Here is a 21,237-nt window from a genome sequence, read left to right as displayed (position 1 = left end):
TCTTCTACACATAATGCCATTTCTGTGATAACATGTTATTTCTATTTTAGTGGAATTTTCTAGTTCTTTATTTCCTCCTTTTCATGTTGGTCATATTATAGATGTTTTGATAGTTATTGGCACATTTTTCTTGAATAAATCAGAAAAATGGAAAGAAGTAAAATTACCTCTTTCATATTTTTATCAAAGAAGGAAGTTGGAAAATATTGACTATAATGAATTGTCTGGATTTTTTTGTTCTGTATCTCAGCACATAAACATATAAAGAAGAATGAGATAGATTTTTCTATTGTAAAACTCTAAATGTAGAGAATAAAGTGATATTTCACTCTCCAAGATGTGCCAATGTCATATAATGACTGCATAGTTCCAGGGTTTTAATTTGGTGCATATTCATTTATTAGGGGAAGATTTTTGTCTCTGAATATGGTGGGTTAGCAGGGAAATGGGGAGTTGACATTGTATACTCATTTGTTCATTCATTTAGTCAGCATTCATTTATCAACAAATAGTTTAGGCATTAGAGATACAAGGTGAACAGAATGCCTCCTCCCCTCATGGAGCTTAGACTAATGGAGGAAGACTAATATTAAACAAACATACACAAATATCTATACACAGATTGTGATAAATGTTATGAAGGAAACAGATTATGAGAGAGAACAGGGAGAACCCAATTTAAATGGGGAAGGGAGATTTTGGGAAAGGCTTTGTGGTGTCAGTTGAGACGTAGAAGCTGAGTTGCAGGTGCAAGCCAAAAATTACTCATTTTTTAAAGTCACTATGTCATATGTCAATGTAAAATGCAGAGTGTTCTAGAGTGCTTTGCAGAGCTAAAACTTTGGCTATAGAAATAAGTAATATATCCTCTGAAATACGTGGATAGAAAGAATCATGAAGTGAAGAGAGAAAGTGAGCAGAGCTGCAGTCTGAGGCACAGGTGGTGTAAGGACAGTGGCTGATGTTGCGGGCTGCTGTTTGGTCCATTGGCAATGAGCCCATTATCCACCTTGCAAAGCAGCCAGCCAGGGTTCTATCCTTACTGGTATATCTTGGAATGATCTTTTTCTCCCCTTCTACTGTCTCTCTTTAGACAGTGTTAGCGTCTTTTGTTCCATGGATTGGCAGTGTATAAAATGGATTTATTTTCTAGCAAATTACCTTACCAATTGGGTACATCTCCTGGTCTAGGTTAGTTTTTGTTCCATTAGAAATTACTTCCCTCTCCGTTGAGCCCTTCTACCAATAGTGTGCTAAACTAAATGACATTTTTATATTTACATCCAAGATAGTGATTGTGCAACATCATCTGCAATATTGTTTCTATTTTTAAGTCTTTTGTTAAGCATAGTATTTATAACATTTATAATTTGGGGGAGTGTCAGGAGTAACTATACATAGGTACTCAAGGAATGAAAATCTAGAGAAAGAGATTACAATCATTTACTTTTCAAAGGATAAGTTTTCTAGGTCAGTTTTTTGCCTTATGGATTAGGCTGTACTTGGGCTGTGATTTGTAATTAGATTGTTCATGAACGTTATTGTTTGTCAGCACTTCTTTTGGTTCTCCCACGGCGTGTAGCTTAGACCCGCAAATATATATTTAAAAAGTGCTATACAAGACATCAAATTAATCTGTCCCTAAGGTATTCTTCCATATGGTATATTGTGCAGTGCAAGGTCAGGGTCCTGGTAGATTGCATGGAGGGTGAAGGTGAACTCTTGTGGTAGCCTCAACTTAGCATAGGCCTCACAAACATTGTTTTGAGTAGAGTTGTGCCCAAGAATCCACATGTTGGAAGACAGGACAAAATGGAAATTCTCTACTGTTTCATGAAGTTTTCCTTTTACTTCCCTCTCCTATTTTGCAAAGAGCAAGGAATTTAACCCTTTTGTTTCAGCATTTCTACATTCATTTTCATCTTTTGGAGAACAGAATATTTATAAATTTTTAAAATTTGGAGGAGGACAAGGAAGTGTAGTTTCCCTAGGAATCGAAGTTAAGAGACTGCTGTCCCTGAACCCCAGAACTCAGGGGCCCTCTCCCTATGTGCATTTTTATTCCAGTCACCTCCCAACTTGAGATATTAATAGGAAATCATTTTCTTTTCTTTTTTTTTTTTTTTTGAGACAGAGTCTTGCTCTTTCGCCCGGGCTGGAGTGCAGTGGCCGGATCTCAGCTCACTGCAAGCTCCGCCTCCCGGGTTCCCGCCATTCTCCTGCCTCAGCCTCCCGAGTAGCTGGGACTACAGGCGCCCGCCACCTCGCCCGGCTAGTTTTTTGTATTTTTAGTAGAGACGGGGTTTCACCGTGTTAGCCAGGATGGTCTCGATCTCCTGACCTCGTGATCCGCCCGTCTCGGCCTCCCAAAGTGCTGGGATTACAGGCTTGAGCCACCGCGCCCGGCCTAGGAAATCATTTTCTAGCCTCTGTTACCCTAGTGATCTCACTGCTTCACAAATTAGCCCTTCTCATTCTTGGACCACTCTAGTCATTGGAAAGATTTTCCTTCTGTTTAATCAAACTCTACCCTTTCTACCCATGTATCCCCAATTGTCTCCTTTTGATATTAGAATCCTTTGAAGTTTGAAGGAACTGCTTGTGGGTCCTCTTACTCTTTCTGTAAGCCACACGTCCAGTGTTGTTTCAACTATTCTTCATGGAATATGGCTACTGGACCTCCTCACCATTCTTACTCCCCCTTCTTAGAGTGTACTCTTGTTTATCATTGCTACCTTAACATAACTATTCCTCCCGTCTGCTATGTCTCAATTTTCTATTCTACTTGTACCAAGTGCCTACTTTCTTTATGTTTAAAGTGTCTAGGAATTATACAACCCAAAATATTCAATGAGGTTAATAAATTAGAAAATAATAAATTAGAAAACTAGGACAAAAGAAAGAAGAATAAAAACATACCAACTGTTAATTACTTAATGTAGTTGTTTTGTTTAATCTTACTGAGATTCCTGGAGGCCAAGGTAAAAAGGGCAATATTAAGTTATAGAGGTCTCATGATCAGAATAGAGGAATCATTCCAGTTCTTCAGAAGAGGCAGTATTTTCCCTGGGGGTGCTAAATTCTGAAGTGCATTTCCCACATGGATTCTTTAGAGCACATAAAATATAATGAAAATCACCTCTGCAATGTCTGAAAACAGATGCAAAAGTGGTGTTCACATGACTGTTTCTTACAATGACCTTCAGTAGATGCTCTGAGCATAACATTTGAGCACAATGCAGTGAAATCAATTTATTTCATGTAGCAACTCTTGGAACACCCTCATCATTTCCTGACCCTAAAGATGCTTCCCACTACATGTCAAAGTGTTTGCGAATTAACTACTGTATACATAAAACCCTTTCCCTAAGGCAAATATGTACACTGAATTCCGTATTTGGTTGATTCAGATGATGATTCGTAGAGGTTCTTTCTTTCTCTTTGGTTTGTGTCTATATCTGTATGATCAGATCCATATTAGGAAAATTAGCAAGTATTCTCATAGTTATTATTATGCTAGGGAAAGAAATAACTAGTCATCGAATGCCCCCTCTTCTTTCTTTCTCTAGGACAGTGCAGATTGGTTTACCACTAGAAGTCCTGCAGTTAGGACCTCAAGGGTGGGACAGGACTGTTCTGCTCACAACACAGTATGAGGAACCCTTCCTCCAGGGAATAGGAGGTTCTTCTATCCATGGGAAGGAACATGCAATTCCAGGACATGCTTGCCAAACCACAGAGATCGTAAGCCTGGCGCCTATCCATTGTTATCATTATTTAGCATTTTTAGAAGGTCAGAGCCAAAATAAGTATTCTGCCAGCCAAAGGAGCGACACCAGCCTTTACCACAGGCATTGAAGGCCCCGTTGGTATTTAGTAGCAGTGACTTGGGTCCTGTTATTGTCTGATTCCTTCAGGCTGGCCAGGCTGCTGCCTCCTGGTGGCTTTCCCCAACAACTGTTTTTTTAGGCAGTTTTTTTCCTCCCCTCTTCTCCTCTTCCCAGTAGTAGTTACTTTGGTATGTGTTTGCTGACTATTCCCTCCAACTCCCACCCTGTGTTTTTTAAGAATTTAAACAGTGGAAGGGATTCAGTCAATTGTGCTAGAGGGAGATAAGTATGGAGGGAAGGCTTTGGGGGCTCCTGAATTTTGGGTTCCTGGTCTACTCCCGAAACCTTTCCCTAAGAAATAAGGTATAGTATTATGCTTAAAAGCATAGAACCAAGACCCTGAGCTCAAATTCTGGCTTTGCCATTTACTAGCTGAATGATCTTGGGCAGTTTACTCAACCTCTCTATGCTTCCGTTTCTTCATTATAAAATGGATTTGAAACTCCCTCCCTCACAGATTTGAAACTAGATGGAACACAAAAAGTGCTTAGAACAGTGTCTGAGGCATTGTGTTAGCTGGCATTACTATTATCGGGCTATAGAAATCATACCAAGATATTAGCCTTATATTGAGATCACTCTGGGTTGTGAAACAATGAAGAACATTGGGGTCTTTGGGAGGCAAGTATTTGGGAATTGTGTTTGGAGATGGATAATGGCAAAGCCCTCCAAGCCTCAGACCATCCAGCAAGGTACACGTTTTTTAACTTGAAGAGAAAATGGAGGAACATTGTGATGAATCAGAAATGTCTGCTTCCTATAACTTACAGTCAACTTCATTGTTTATTCTAATGAAAAGGAGTTTCAGTCCTGATATGCATAAATTGTGCTCCGTTGGCTCACCAGGGCCCAATTTTGGGCACAGCCTCTGTTTCGTGAAGGAGAATGACAAGGTAGCTTGGTGGACTTTGGAGCCAGGCCTTTCTGGCTTTGAATCTTAGGTCAGTTTATTGACCTTTTTGAGTCTCAATTTCCTTCTCTATGAAATAGAGAAGTTACAATTCTATAAAACCTTATAATTCTTTTTCTGGGTTGTTTTGTTAATTAAATAAGATGTACAAAATACCCTGCACAGTGTCTAGCCTTAGAAGACATTTGGTATTTGTCAGCTTTCTTCACTTTTTTATTAATATTATTTCCCAATTTGTTTAATTTATCAAGAAAGTCTTGTCATGTAGGAAGTCATTTAAAGAGCTGTTTCAGATTTAACGTGCATGCAGATCACCTGGGGATCTTGTTAAGCTGCAGATTCTGATTCAGTAGGTCTGGGATGGAGCATGAGATTGTACACGGTTAACCTGTTCCTGGTGACACCAATGCTGTGTGTGAAGGCCGCACTTGGAGTAGCAGAGTATACTGTACTCTTTTGTCCCTTTGCATCTCATTATTACCTTTTAGATTCATGTTAATATTTTAACAGTTTTACCACACACATTTGCATATCCAGAATCATCATCTGGAGAAACATCCAAGTTTGTACATTGTTAGGTACTAATAAGATTCCTCCTCATCCAGTACAGGCCGTGATGGTTGAGGTCTAGAAGAAACCTATCATAGACATTTCCCCAGGATTCCCGTGGGCCTAGGATCCCACAGTGTCTGAATAAAATACTTTGCTCCAGCCTCATTGTTGAAGGCCCCTTCTTAGAATCTGGGTCCCTCTGTGACTTGGATTGCAGGTCAGTTAAGTTAAGGAAGTGGTCTTTGTCTTTCTCTTGTTGACGAGTCTGGAGGGAGCCACTGGAAGACTGCATTTCTGCCTTCACTGAGCACCTGAGATATTTTTAGAGCCACATGTCCCAACTACTAGCTTTCTCCAGGTTCATTAGATCATGTTCTCTCCACTGTACACAGATAGGAGAGTGTACTTTTGTTCTTTTGTGATACACACTTTCTGAGCCCATTGAGCTTTTATAGGAACATACGAATATCCAGTCCTAGCTGTGTGTGAAAAAGCATGAGTGCTTAACGCAAACTCTGTGGTGTTTCTACATTTTCGCAGATTTCTTAGATTAACTTTGGAGAAACCTCCTCACTGTTGTTGTTTTTTTCTAGTTTCTGCTTGTTTTGATATTTAAACTCCTTCCTTTCTTTCCTGTATTATTTACAGGAACTTTTCAGCCTGAACCAGCAGGGTCATTTGCATCTGCTATGCCCGTTTTGGGAATTGGCTGTCTTTGTCCTCAGGCAACTTTTCTTGAAGTAAAAAATGGAAAAGTTACTAATTCCTTTGTGTTACATCTCTTTGAGTTAGAGATGTGAAGAAGAAATAATAGCCTCCTTCTTGAAAAAAAAAAATACTAGAACAGGCTTTTTTCTTTTCCTTACAAAGTGTCTATAAGTTAGAACTTGGTCATCAGCCATGTTTCAAAACAAAGCAAGTCTGCTTCAGTCTCTTTAGAGTTATCTTAGTGCCATTTCATGGAGAATTTCTCTGTCCTGGCTGGGCTTTACCTAATATGTTTGCCAGCTTGGGGAAGAATTTGAAAATAGCCCCAGGTAAGAACTCAGAAATTTTGAAAGTTAGGGTGGAGAAGGATTATAGGGAGAGAAAATAGAGAAAATATTTGAGGTAAAGTCAGGGGAGCCATTAATGTTTTTACCTTGTCTAGATGAAACAGTCAGGGCTGTAACAGAAAACAGATGGCACACTCAATACGAAAGGACAGTTTATTTCACTGGGACTGTTTACAAAGATGTGGGTTTAGGGGACACCCAGGACTAGTTGTAGCTGTGCTGTTACTGCCCTTGGGCCTGAAGGTACACTTGAGACCTGACTTCACTCGCCCTCCCTTCCCCACTTCCTGCCAGAGTCCTCTGTTAGAAGAACCTAATGGGAAGCAGAGAGCACTGGAGCCTGTTGATGCACAATTATGCGTTGCTTAACAATGGAGTTATGGACTGAGAAATGCACTGTTAGGTGATTTAGTCATTGTGTCAACATCACAGAGTGTACTAACACAAACCTAGATGGTGTAGCCTACTACACACCTAGTCTATATGGTACAGCTTATTGCTTCTAGGCTATAGAACCAGTGAAGCATATTACTGTACTGAATACTATAGGCAGTTGTAACACAATGGTAAGTATTTGTGTATCTAAACATAAAAAAGGTAAAAATATGGTTTAAAAGAAAAAATGGTACAGTTATATTGGGCATTTATCATGAGTGGAGCTTGCAGGACTGGCAGTTGCTCTGGGTGAGTCTGTGAGTGGTGAGTGAATGTGAAGGCCCAGGACATGACTGTACACTACTGTAGACTTTACCAACACTGTACACGTAGGCTACACTAAATTTATACAAAAATGTTTTCCTTCAGTAATAAACTAACCTTAGCTTGCTGTAACTTTCTTACTTTATAAACTTAAAAAAAAAAAGTTTTGACTCTTGTAATAACACTTAGCTTAAAACATAAACACATTGTATAACTGTACAAAATGTTTCTTTATATCCTTATTCTATGAACTCTTTTCTATTTTTAAAAATTTTAATTTTTTTAACTTTTTAAACTTTTAATTTTTTTGTTAAAAACTAAAACAGAGTCAGGATCATCAATATCACTGTATTCCACCTCCACATCTTTCCTACTGGAAGGTCTTCAGGGGCAATAACATGCATGGAGCTGTCATCTCCTGTGATAACAGTGCCTTCTTCTGGCATACCTCCCAAAAACCTGTCTTGAGACTGTTTTACAGTTAACTTTTTTTTTTTAGTAAGTAGGAGTATGCTCTATCATAATGATAAAAAGTATAATAAATATGTGCACCAGTAGCATAGCCATTTATTACCGTTATCAAGTGTTATGTACTGTGCATAATCATATGTACTACACTTTTATATGACTGGCAGTGCAGTAGGTTTGTTTACGTCAACATCACCACAGATGTAATGTGATGTTACAACTGCTCTGAGCTATGGTGTCACAGGTGATAGGAATTGTTCAGCTCCATTTTACTCTTAGGAGACCACTCCAAAATGTTTTTGTGCAGCACATGACTGTAGTTCATCCTGGGCAGCCTTCTGGGATAGCAGGATGAAGACAAGTGGACAGATGTGGAGAGGCAACCAGAAGCTGTCTGGCACTCTAGGTTTACATTTTCTTTTGGAAGACTTGTTCACCTAAAGGCACTATCAATATTGTGTGCTCCTTGAGGGCAGACACTGGCTTATTCACTTACCTGTTAGGTCACTATTTAAATGATTGTTGAATGAATGAATGGGTCTGTTTATTTCTTTCCTTTCTCTTGACTTACACTTATGGCAGCCAACTGTAACAGTGTAATTTTGTCTTGGTTAGAGCCTTGTGTTCTGAATAGTTAGGCTTCCCTTAGGCATGGTTACCTAACTCAGAGAAACATTCCTTCCAGTGTAATTCAACTTTTTTTTTTTTTTTTTTTTTTTTTGAGGCGGAGTCTCGCTCTGTCGCCCAGGCTGGAGTGCAGTGGCCGGATCTCAGCTCACTGCAAGCTCCGCCTCCCGGGTTTACGCCATTCTCCTGCCTCAGCCTCCCGAGTAGCTGGGACTACAGGCGCCCGCCACCTCGCCCGGCTAGTTTTTGTATTTTTTAGTAGAGACGGGGTTTCACTGTATTAGCCAGGAGGGTCTCGATCTCCTGACCTCATGATCCGCCCGTCTCGGCCTCCCAAAGTGCTGGGATTACAGGCTTGAGCCACCGCGCCCGGCCTAATTCAACTTTTAACAGTCTCATTAGTAAAACTGCTAAACAAAAACAGGTCACTGTATTAATATCTTGAGTCTTTTTGTATCCTTATTATTGTTATTTTTGTGGATATCCAGGTTTAGCGAAGCATAACATTCATAAATATTTAGCCCTTCTCAGTTCTAATCAGTTAGATTTAATTAGATTCTCTATTAAATTGAACCCTGTTATTTCATTTCTCCTCTTACCTGGAGTTCCGGTGGTGTGCAGATGGACAAACTGTTTAATTTAGGAAGCCCACAGGCCTTTTGTTTCCTTCCCAGGCTGCTTCAAGAGAACCACACAAAGGACTAAAATAGCTTCATTAACTATCTTCAGTAGCTTTAAAAGATCTGTAAATAATGTCAGGTTTCTCCTAACTGTCCAGAGGTCAGAAGTCTGAATAGATATAAGCCTATTGGTTATACACTTTGGAAAAGTTTCCCATGCAGCCAAATTGTCTTCCGTAATGATTCTCAGTCATTAGGATTTTGAAGGAAGGGATAGAGAGCAGAATGTTTTAGGGGCATTCAGATTCTTTAAATTCTATCTCCCTGAACACTTAAAAAATGGTCTTATATTCTATAGTAATTATAATTTGTCTTTACGTTTGGCTTGGGACTTAGCTGCTTTCTTGTGTAAATCAGATGATTCCTTATTCATCACGTAAAGATAGCAACAACTGTGTAGTACTTTAGAGCACTATGAGGTGCTTTTATTTGAAGTTTTAAACTTTAGTTTCTTGGATCATTACAATAATACTATGGCTAGGGAGGTGGGTATTTTTCTCCTTATTACGGATAGGAGGTAATATATGGTGGTGGTTAAGATTATGGGTGCTGAAGTCAGATAATTTGAGTTTGAATCATATCTTTAATAATTACTAGCCTAGTCTCAACTAATAAACCCACTCAGTTTCCTAATCTGTAAACCGCAGAGACCTAGTTTATAGGTGTATTAGTCCGTTATCACACTGCTATGAAGAAATACTTGACTGAGTAATTTATAAAGGAAAGAGATATAATTGACTGACAGTTCCACATTGCTGGGGCGGCCTCAGGAAATTTATGATCATGGGAAGGTAAAAGAGAAGCAGGTGCTTCCTTCACAGGGCAGCAGGGCGGAGTGAGTGCAAGCAGGGGAAATGCCAGACACTTATAAAATCATCAGATCTCCTGAGACTCACTCACTCTCATGAGAACAGCATGGGGGAAACCAACCCTGTGATCCAATTACCTCCACCTGGTCCTGCCCTTGACACGTGGGGATTATGGGGATTACAATTCAAGATGAACTTTTGGGTGGGGGCACAGCCAAACCATATCAATAGGGTTGTGTGAGAAATAAATAATTCAGGCAAAGCAATTAGAACACCACCTAGCACATAATAAGTGCTCAATAAACCTTAACTACTAAAACCATTAGCATTGTTAATAGAATATGAATAAATGGAAAAAATAATTACTAAGCATAAACTTGTCAAACTTCTCCATGTTCTGGTTTTTTCCTCTTAAGAGGGAAGATACTTAAATTTTGGTGAATCTCATTTGTCTTTTCATATCCCTTTGAGGTAGTGAAAAATAGATTGCATCATCTCCATTTTGCAGGGAGTAGTTGAAGTCCAGTGAGAAACGAATACAGGCTTTGGAGTCAGACAGATGAGGTTCAAATCCTGGCTCTTCCACTTCTGGTTATATATCTCTAAACTCCATTTTTTTCATCTCTATAATGGGGATAAGCAGAACATTGTTTGGAGGTTTGAAGGAGATAATGCTTACAAAAGAAATATTGCAAGGTACTGAGTATACTTACCATATACTGTCACTCAGTAAATGTGGCTGTTATTGCTGTTGAGGGGAGGGGACTTTTGACACTGGCCCAGGGTCACAGTTAGATGGGCACCCAGGTTCCATCATCTCTTACGTAATGATGAATGTACTGCTTCATCTGGGTATGTTGTTTCTCTACATTTTAAATCCAAGTGTTTTGATCTTTTGGTTCCTAATTTATTTTTAATGTACATATTATGGACACTGGCTCTGTGTGTCAGCAGGCCGTGAACAATGCCTATTGCATCAAAATCCTAAGTTTACCTCAAGTCACAAGACAAAGGTAATGTTAGTGAATCCACATGACCAACAAGGAATGTGACACTTGCAGAATCTGTCAGATGGTGTTTGGGCAACTATTCTCAGAAATTGAAAGCAGCAGGTGTTTATTAATATTTACTATGTGTTTGGCATTATGTGAAGTAAGGGACACAAAAGAAACACCGTACTTTATTCATCTCTCACAACAAACAGATGTGATAGAAACGTGAAACAAGGAACAATAATAACACTGTGATTCAGCTCATATTAAGTGGGCTCTGATCTAGGTCCTGCGTGGACTCTCACAGACATGTAGATAAAAAGACAGGTAGGGCCGGGCGCGGTGGCTCAAGCCTGTAATCCCAGCACTTTGGGAGGCCGAGACGGGCGGATCACGAGGTCAGGAGATCGAGACCATCCTGGCTAACATGGTGAAACCCCGTCTCTACTAAAAATACAAAAAACTAGCCGGGCGAGGTGGCGGGCGCCTGTAGTCCCAGCTACTCGGGAGGCTGAGGCAGGAGAATGGCGTGAACCCGGGAGGCGGAGCTTGCAGTGAGCCGAGGTTGCGCCACTGCACTCCAGTCTGGGCGACAGAGCGAGACTCCGCCTCAAAAAAAAAAAAAAAAAAAAAAAAGACAGGTAGATCCACACTTAAAGCATAGTCAATACATGATAATAGAGTTATTAACAGGGAGTGCTGAGGAGGGGTTATGTGGTATGTGTGCATTTGGGTGGTGGTGCAGGTTCCACAGCAAGGTGCTGCTTGAATTGTTGACTAGTTGGGAATGCTGGGTAGGGAGGTATTGAGTGAAGAGAATAGAAAATCATATTATAAAGACAATGGGATGTGAAAGAGCCTGGGGTGGTAAAGAACAGCATTTGTTTAGTATCCCTCATGGCTGGAACTTAGGGTTTACAGGAGGAGTGGTGGGAGAGCAGGCTGGAGAAGTGCACTAGGGTTAAGTCATTAGAGACCTTGTGTACCATGCTGAGGACTATGAGCATTAAGGTGTTGACAACCAAGCAGGCAAGAGATGATTATATCAGTGTTTCAGAATAATTATTCTAGAAACATCATATAGTAAAACAGAAATAAGGGCCTGAATAAAGTCTTACAAGAAAGAAAAACTGAATAGATGAATGAATGAATAGTAGTGTATTAGATGATACTAACTATAAATGTTTTAGGAGTTTAGAAAAAGGGGACACCATGATGGGAATAATATTTGAAGAAGACTCCATAATGAAGAAAGATTGTTTTGTTTTTTTAGAAGGGGTCTCACTCTGTCACCAGGTTGGAGTGCAGTGGTGCAATCTCAGCTCACTGCAACCTCCGCCGCTCAGGTTCAAGTGATTCTCCTGCCTCAGCCTCCTGAGTAGCTGGGACTATAGGTGTGCACCACCACACCCACCTAATTTTTATATTTTTCATAGAGACAGGGTTTCACCATGTTGGCCAGGATGGTCTTGATCTCTTGACCTCGTGATCCACCAACCTTGGCTTCCCAAAGTGCTGGGATTACAGGTGTAAGCCACAGTGCCCGGCCATGAAGAAAGATTTGAGTGGTCAGCCCAGGGATTTATCTATAGTACCTAGCCAATAAACTGGATATTGAACAAAAGTACAATTTATACAGGAGAGAAGACAGGAAGTAATACCAAGTTGCATAACATGTGTGAAATGGTCAAAGAGACAAATCTAACTGGATAAGAATGGTAAATGATACAATTTCATGTGCATAACGTCCCAGATTTTGGAAGCCTTCGAAATGCCTGGTTGAGGGGTTTAGATTTATTTCTTAATCAATAGGAAACCACTAAAGATTATTAAACATATTTCAAGATTTTCAGTTTGGATTAGAACTGTGTGCATCTATTGGGTCTCTTCATCTTGGTTGGAGGAAGATGAGTCTGATGAGATGACACCAGTTCTGATTCTTACATTTAATGGAAATGCCAGAGAGACTTCATTAATTTTGGGCAGGAAAATACAGTTTAGTGTCCCCACTTTGGTTATGGGTAGGCTGTGGAATAGTTCACTGTTGGGAGACAAAGGAAGCTGAGGCAAAAATGAATGATTGCCCATATGAGATTTTCAGTGATACCAGTCTAGGGAAGGATAGAGTAAATAGAAAGATGGTAGAAACTGCTTGCTTTGTGGAGACTTTTAGGGATGACAGAAACGTAGCTTGCACAGTCAATATCTTATTTCATACCCATAGCAGACATTGTTAATTGATTTTGGTATGTTTTCCTATAGTCTGGAGCCCTTTTTAATGCAGTGCTCCAGGCAGGCTACTATTAGTTGATCAGAGTTGGCACTGAAATTCAAACCTATTTGTCATGCCTGTAGTAAGAAATGAATGAGAAATGAGTTATGACTACTCACAGTACAAATCAGTTTTTACCTTTCCAGGTGGAACTTGCAGAAATCTGTGCCAAGAGTGAGCGTTACATTGGTACTGAAGGAGGAGGCATGGACCAGTCTATATCATTTCTTGCAGAAGAAGGAACTGTAGGTAGCATTCCAAATAGGAACCATTTGGAAATTCCTAGTGGGAAAATTTACATGGAGAGGAAGGCCCTGAGAGCCTCAGGATGCTTGGTTATGGACAGCCTCCTATATTAGGCTCTATTGTAGGATATTATTTCCCAGCTGCTTGTAACTCAAGGCTGCCACCAGTTAACCTACTCTATTTCATGTTGATTGCCTTTCTCTTACACTTCCAGAATGATACCTCAGGTCTCTTTTTCTCATGTGTCTAGCTTTTTCCCTTCTATTTTTCTTCATTGTTAAGATGAGCTTTTTCAAATCCCTATTTATTAGAACCTCATTTCCCGCTCCTGTCCTAAATCACTTCATCTCATGGCATTTTTATAATCTCATGTTGGTTTTAAACCCAAATCATAGTTCTCTTACCACATATATTCATAGTCCCTCTTTTTATAATTTACCCTTTGGTATCATTTTTCTTTGTCAACATTTTTGGGGCTTCAGTGGTGGGAAAAAGAATGTTGACAGTAAGCCAGGAATGAATTCCTTAGCTGGATACCACTTCCCCTTGGCTATCAACTCCTTTAGGCAGAGCAGAGGTTTGAGTTGTTGCCCATAAGCTGCTCATTTCCAAAATAGAGCAAACATTTCTTTAAAACATTTTCTTAGTTTTTCATCAGATTCCTACAGGCTTGGCTATTTTCCAAGAACACCTGGATTCCTTCTTATTAAGAATATTTGTTATTGATTCCCCTAAGCCAAAGATATGAGGCATGAGGAAATTTGTTTTAATACTAAGAAAATACTTTGGGTGTTTTGGATGAGACTCAACAGGCAGACATGAGGGCCAGAGTCCTGATATTAATGTAAGTTAGCTATAAAATCTGAACACAGTCCAAGTTCTTTGGGCTTACAAAACACTTGACCATCTGACCCCTGCTTTACCCCTCTATCCTAACCTCTTACCACTTCTCACCCCTCAAACTGTAAGCCCCAAACCAAATTTCCATGCCCGTAGCTCCATTAACATCCCATGTTGTTTTTTGCTCCAGGACTTGCCTAAGTTCTTCCCTCTTCTTGACATGCTTTTTGAGGAAAGAAACCCTCTGTCTGCCCTACTTTTGCTCATCTTTTAGGACTCAGTTTAGATTTCTCTTTTTCAACTGGGTGGAGCCTACACTAGGCTGTATCTGATCGGATGCTTCAGCTATGTGTCCATATAGCATCTGTGCTTTGCTACCATTGTAACACAACTTGGAAATGTATTTGTCTATCTACTAGACTGTCTTTCCCACTTGACTGTAGGCTCTATGAGAGGAGTGACAGTGTCTTTCTTGTTCACTGTTGTATTTCCAGTGCCTAGTACAGCACCTGGAGGTCAATAAGTAATATTTGAATGAATGAATGCATTTTTGAGAAAATGCTTTGTTAAGATAAATAAATACATCAACACTTGAACATTTTCTGCATTCTAATAAATTATATTTCTCCTTTCATTTTTCTTCTAACAGGCCAAGTTGATAGAATTTAGTCCTCTGAGGGCAACTGATGTAAAACTCCCAAGTGGAGCAGTGTTTGTGATTGCCAACAGTTGTGTGGAGATGAATAAGGCAGCAACTTCTCATTTCAATATCAGGGTGATGGAGTGTCGGCTGGCTGCGAAGGTATGAACTTGGCAAGCTAGTGAAACTTGAAGTAAGGTTTTTCTTGTCTTTATTTTCATTGTTCTCTATTACTTTATCTCTTTCCCCAAATTTTCGGTCAACATTCTGACTGCAGCAACATTCCAACTGAAGGTCTTTGGGTACAGAGAAATCTGATTTCTAACTCAGAAGACAGATGAACCAGTTGAGTCTTCTAGGGTGGCACTGGGAAGAAAAGGGCAGCTTATATATGTGAAGCAGAGTTATGGGTTAGGTCTATGGGTGGAGAAAGACAATTGATAGGAATGACCACAGCTGGTCTTGTTTCCTCAACAAAAGTGATGGCAGCCTCACCCCTTCTGGTCCTCTTAGATGCAGTTTTTGTATTGGGTTATCATTCGTCACTCCAAAAATACAGGATTGGTGCAGTCCCCCCACACCCAGTACCCAGGAAGAAGATTTTTCCATGTCTACTAGGGAAACACAAACCAGCAGGGAGTCTTGGAAGTTTCTCTTTAGAAAACCCCCACAGTTAAACCTTAAATCTATTTAGGTAGTTTTCATTGGGTAGCTATTGTAGTTCTAGCAGCATGAAGATATACAAAGGGGCATAGGACATGGGACTAGAGAGAGTGGACAGTAGAGTTGAGTTCAAGTTGAGGGATTATGAAACAGGAAATGGTTAATATGTGATCACATAGTAAGTAATCCAGTGATCCAAAAAGTGACACAGGAATTGAATGTTATAAATAATCCAGAATAGCTCATAATATGACTAGAAAGTTGGAGAGAGAACTGAGGCTGGAGGCTAGGAAGTGGATTCTGGGTCAGGAGCTCCACTGTGTTTTCTTCCACTCTTGCTTTGATCTCCTGATGGATACTGATAGATATCACCTAAGACTTACGATTACCAACCTTTACCAGGTCCTAAATACAGCCTGAAATCTATTTTCTCAGTAGTAATAATTTCAGAACTTCTTTACTTCTCTCAAACACCCATTACTTGATTCAGCCTAACTTCCAAAAGTGATCTTCTCCTATATTTCATGTTGGAAATAGATGTGGTCACATAGACTTTGGCTTCCTGCCATCATATCTGCATGTCTCTCTATATCTGCATCTCCTGTCAAAGCCAGCCCTTCCGTGTGTGGCTGCAGGGAACTCACTCCATCTTTAACCTGTTCCTCACCTCTATTTCTCTACTAAATCCTTTCTATCAGACTCTACCTATTCTAGTATTTTGTATTAGAAAAGTCTACCCTAAGCCTCACAATTCTCTCCATCTACTATTTCTATTTCTACTTTTTCATTCTCTTCACAGCTAAACTTCTCAAAAATTGCTTTATATGTGTTCTCTTTACTCCTCTACCTCCCTCTTATTCCTAAATTTACTAAAATCTCACTTCTGCCTTCTCCATAATATTGAATTTGCTCTTTCTTAGGCCACCAAAGATTTTTTCATTGGTAAATCCAGTGGACCCTTTTCAGTCTTCATCTTATTTCTCATTGTTATTTCTTACCTTTCAACAGAGTTAAGCAGTCTTTCCCTCTTGAAACATTCTCTTCCTTTGGTTTCCAGTATACTTCACTTCCATTTTTTTCCCCCTTATATTTTTGTTGCTATTTCTTTTGGGTTTTAGCCATTCCCCCCACTGACCCACCCTGGGCAGGGATGAAGAGATGGCAGGAATTCACTCCTCCTCCCACAGATGTTTAAATTCGGTGTTCTTCAAGGCCTTGGCCTTGGTCTTCTTCTTTCTAGTGGTCTTTCTTCTGTTGGTCTCATGCCCTCAGCTTCAAGTTCCATCTCTATGATGATGACTTCCTAATAAACATCTTCAACTAAGGCTTTCTTGGCTGAGCTCCAAACCTCTATATCCAATGCCTTATTGACCATCTTTACTTGAATGAATCATAGACCTCTCAAACTGAGCATGTTGAAATTGAACTCAATCTTTCCCATACCTTATATTTTTCCATGGGTCTCATCATCAGTCATTGACTATCACATTAGCCTTCTCACTGTTCCTTAAATTCATGCTCATCTCTTTCCCAATCATTCTTTAAATAACAGCATGACAGTTTAGAAATTTAAATCTGAGCAATTTAAATTCCCCTGCTTCACACCTTTCAAAAGCTTCCTATTTCGTTGGAGTAAAGTAAAAAGTCCATATCACCACCTGGAGAGCCATCATATCTGAGACCTGTGCACCTCATCCTCTTCATCTCTTAGCATCACCTGCTTTCCTTACACTCCAGCCATGAGACTCACTCTCATTTCAGAGACTTTGCACCTGCCCAGGACATTCTTCCTTCAGCCCTCTTTGAAGTCTTAGTCTAAATGTCCCTCAAGGAAGCCTTCCCTGACTTGCTTAATCCTGCACTAAGTTAGAGCCCCCTTTATATTTTGAAGCACTTTATTTTTCAGTTATGGCACTTATCACAATCATTTATTCAATGTCTGTCTCTTCTTTCAGATTCAGTTTTACCTGAGAGCTGAGGTGGTATTTGTCTTGTTAACTCTTATATCCCTAATGCTTGATGTGGTGCTTAAGCTGAAGAGACACAGGATAAACATTTGTTGAATAGATGAATGACTACTCCCTGCATCACCTGCTCTGTACTTTATTTTGCACAATTTCGCAGTTTTTTACAAGTACCTATTATATGCTCAGCACTGGACTAGATCCTGTGGAGGTGTGTAAAGTGTAGTTTTCCCTTGTTACTGACTTAGCACTTCTCTTACTTCTATCCTCTGAGGTTGGGAAATTCAGGAAATTAGAGATATACTGAGCCAGGAAAATAAAGCTTTTTGTTTCTGGAATATTTGGAGGGTATACATTTTTTGAACAATTATGATTTAAATGTTTTATTTTTTAAATTTACTTATTAAGATAATGTCTAAAAATAATGTAATAGAAGTGCTTTAATGTTGAACTCTTCATAGTATTTGATCAGTGCATATGTGTAGAGAAACAGTGCTGTAAACTTTTTAATATCAAAGGTTCGATGAACTTCTTTTTCTTTTACGACACACTTCCTTTTTCAGAAGATGGAAGAAATTAGTGTCTTATTTGTTTGAGGGCTTAGTCTTGTTGACCTTTCATCTTGAGGTTGATGAGTAAGTGTTGCCTTCCTAAGGAGACCTCAAACATACACAACATTGTTTTCAAAGTTTTATCACGAAATTAGATATCCTCTACCAGATCCATAGGTGAGCTGAAATAAGTATTAGACATGTAAAATCAGTTCATGTTGTGACTACTCTCCCAAAGATACAAGAAGAAAATGATGGATGAAATTGTGGTGCTGAGTCTCTGTTGTAAAAGTTATTGGGATTGGGGGAATGTTTTTTGAGAGTTAACTAGAAAAAGGGCATCTCCTTTGGAAGCAGTAGTAGCTGAAGATCTTAATCCACTGCAGAACCTCCTGTTCTTGAGGATGTTTTCTCAGTTTAACTGCATAACCCCATATGCATTTTAGAGGTACTTTGGTCAGCAAAATTGGCATCTGAATTTGGCTTTTTGCTACACACTCCTCCCAATTGACGTAGATAAACACATTGTTTTAAATACTATGAATTTTTCTCTTTTACAATGTGGAAGAAAGAAAAATGAAAGACTTTATCAAGATGGAAAATGTTTCTAAATCATGTTGCTGCAAATCACTAAAATCCCAGGTTTCATACAAAAGGGAAATGAAGATAAAACTGCTAATATGCACTTTACTCAGAGATATTGATATTAGGAATATGCTTTTGCTTAGGAATATAGACTGGAATTCTAAGCATATTTTCTTTGCAATATGGTTCTATTCTTCCATTTTTGGCAACATGTGAATGAATATAATTTTTGTTTGAAGATGGTCTCATTAAATAAAGAAATAAACTCTCATGTAAAAATATTTTTAAAAAAAAGCTTATCTCAGTCTGAGCAAACTTTCTGTTTTCCAGCAATAATAATGAAGTGTCAGTTGAAGAATGGCCAGGTCAAGATAGTTTTGAAAATGAGACTGATCAGCTAGGGCTCCACATGGCAAAGTTGTAATGAATAACATTTATTTTTCCTTTCTTCCTATTTTTCTCAGATCTTTTTTGGAAAAAGAGTACTTTTCTTTTCTTTTTTTTTTTTTATCAAGTTAACACAGAGAAGTACACTAAACCAATAAAGACCATTTTTCTTTGTTTTGCCTTAATGCTAGCAATTTCTTCTATTCTCAACTTCTGTCTCACCTTGTTTCTCTGTCTCTATCTCTGTCTCTTTCTCTCTGTCTACCAGCTTTCAAAAGCTAATTGATGCAAATTCATAAAAAGTCAGAGCCTTGTAGAGCATTTGACTAAAATTAAAATTTTTTCAAAGCAAACTCAATAGAGATTTATAATTACTACTTGTATAAATGATATTTTAATAAAACACATTTTCATGATAAAGTAGCCAGGGATCTTTAGTAGGTACAAAATTTTTCATCGTTTACACATATTTGGGGCTTAAATGTTTCCAGAAGTGCTTTCCTTATACAGTATCCCTTAGTCATATTGAATAATAAAATGTGTGATGCGCATAGCAAGTATTATGGGAAGTCAAGTAGGGAAGAGAAATTATACTGTTGCTTTTTGCATACCCTGAGCTCCTTGTGACAACATGAGAAGCAGTGAAGGAGAGAGTTTCATATGATCCTCTGACACTTCAAGGAAAATTTACAGTGATTCTTTACAAGGCCTGTCTGGTCGGGGTCCATCAGTCACAAGTTTTTAGTTCCTGTCACTTAGTATCAGTATGAAACTTATTCTTTGTCTGGTGATAGAATGTGAGGAGAAGTTGGCATAATATTCTCATGGTTTTGGCATTTCCTTGAATTTGAGCAGAGAAAAATTAAATACTTAAGAACGTAGCCAATTTCACTCAGCCAGTTGATTCAATAGTGCATACTCTGCCAAGACTCTGTCATGGAGTATTCAGGCAATGGTGAGTCCAAGCTGCATGGCAGAGGACATACATACTGGGGAATAGGGGTAATGTGTTTAGTGGAACCAGACTGTGGCAGGACCTTCAGTGCTATGCTCAGGCTTACCCAGGCTTGGCTTTGAAAGCAGTGGTTGTTATAGGTATTTTAGAAATATTAATATGGTAGCAGGAGCTTTTGTCTTGGTTGAAGAGAAGTAGGTACTAGAGTATCAGTGAGGATGGGATAAAAAGGGAGAGATATGAGAGAAGCTCTGACTGGACCTAGTAAGGGTTGGGTACAGGCTCTCTATGATTCGATTTTTGTTTTCCTTCTGGCATATACTTCATTACTTTGAGGAAGTTTTCCTTGACTGCCTTCTGGCCTCAGTTAGGTTAAACACTCTTTTATGTTCCCTTACCATGTCATGTATTTTTCTATTATAGCAGTTTATCACAATTAGATTAAGTTCTTTATGTTAAATGTAGTTTTAATTTAACCTCTGTCTTTTCTGGTGGACTGTGAGCTGCACATGGTCAGGAGCCATGTATGCCTTACTCACTGCTGTCTGCCTGGGGCCTGGAAAGTAATAGGCACTCAGTAAACACTCATTGGGAGCAGATGCACATGAATGAAAGAAATGAAGAAAAAGCTTTGAGTCAATAAGGGCTGCAGCTTCAAGACACAATGGTTGGTGAAAAGCATAGTGCTGCCATTGATAGGTTTTGAGAAGGTAGGATGGACTAGAAGTTGACCAAAAAGTAGGAGATGATGAGAGTTCTTAATGAATATCTTAACACTTTCTCTACCATACCCTCTTACCAGAAGACCCAGGGAGTCTCAGACCAAGAGCAGAGGGCTTAGTATTTTTGTTTGTGTCTGGGACAACCTGAAAGTGCTAAGGAGTTAATATCCTTGAGAGCCGCCTCAATCAGTGATAACTGGGAGTTATTGGGTAAATACTTTGGCTTTCTTGCCCATGGTGGGACAGGACTGAGCTTAACACATACAGGTTCCAGAAGACCTGTGATTTGAAGCTCAGCAGGCCCAGACTCACCTGCCAACATCAGTATACCTCATATTGACTTCTCTTCCTGTCTCACTTTCCATTCCTCTATTAATGTTTCTTAGGATCACCTTCCCCTCAAATTCTTACCCTCAAATTTTTGTCACAGGGCCTGCATCTGAGAGAAACCAACCTAAAACAGAGTTTTAGCACTATTTATCAGTGCCTCTTTCCATGACTGTGGACAAAGCACTTGTTGCCTGCTTTCTTGTCCACAGAGCATGGAACAGAGCTCAGGAACCTCTCAGAAGTGGTATCTGATATGAATACTTAATGTTTGCCATGGTGAAAAAAAAATGGTGAATGTGGACAAAGAACTGCCTTCTCTTATTTCCCCACCCTACTACTGAGTGAGAAAGTTGTGGCAAAATAACCCATAGCCCTGACTCATAGCCTTGCTTCACAAATG

At 39.3% G+C, this 21,237-nt stretch overlaps 1 protein-coding gene across 13 annotated transcripts in view; it reads left to right on the top strand.

Moving 5' to 3' along the window:
• The window catches only part of GALK2 (galactokinase 2), a 224,774-nt gene that overhangs the window by 116,965 nt on the left and 86,572 nt on the right, over nucleotides 1-21,237 (top strand). For 9 of the 13 annotated variants that reach the window (XR_004432003.1, XM_033190164.1, XM_033190172.1 and 6 more), the window contains exons 6-7: nucleotides 13,101-13,199; nucleotides 14,690-14,842. The exons of 2 other annotated variants lie outside the window; for them this stretch is intronic. Coding sequence is in view for 10 of the 11 variants with exons in the window: in XM_033190164.1 (XP_033046055.1) it covers nucleotides 13,101-13,199; nucleotides 14,690-14,842 (252 nt within the window). In the remaining variant the exon portion in view is untranslated. The remainder of the gene's footprint in view (nucleotides 1-13,100; nucleotides 13,200-14,689; nucleotides 14,843-21,237) is intronic. 2 more of the 13 variants (XM_033190171.1, XM_033190169.1) reach the window with 1 other exon arrangement.

This window comes from Trachypithecus francoisi, unplaced genomic scaffold, assembly GCF_009764315.1.
Source record: "Trachypithecus francoisi isolate TF-2019V2 unplaced genomic scaffold, Tfra_2.0 Lachesis_group3, whole genome shotgun sequence".
NCBI classification, from domain to species: Eukaryota; Metazoa; Chordata; class Mammalia; order Primates; family Cercopithecidae; genus Trachypithecus; species Trachypithecus francoisi.
This window is presented reverse-complemented; position numbering and strand designations above follow the sequence as displayed.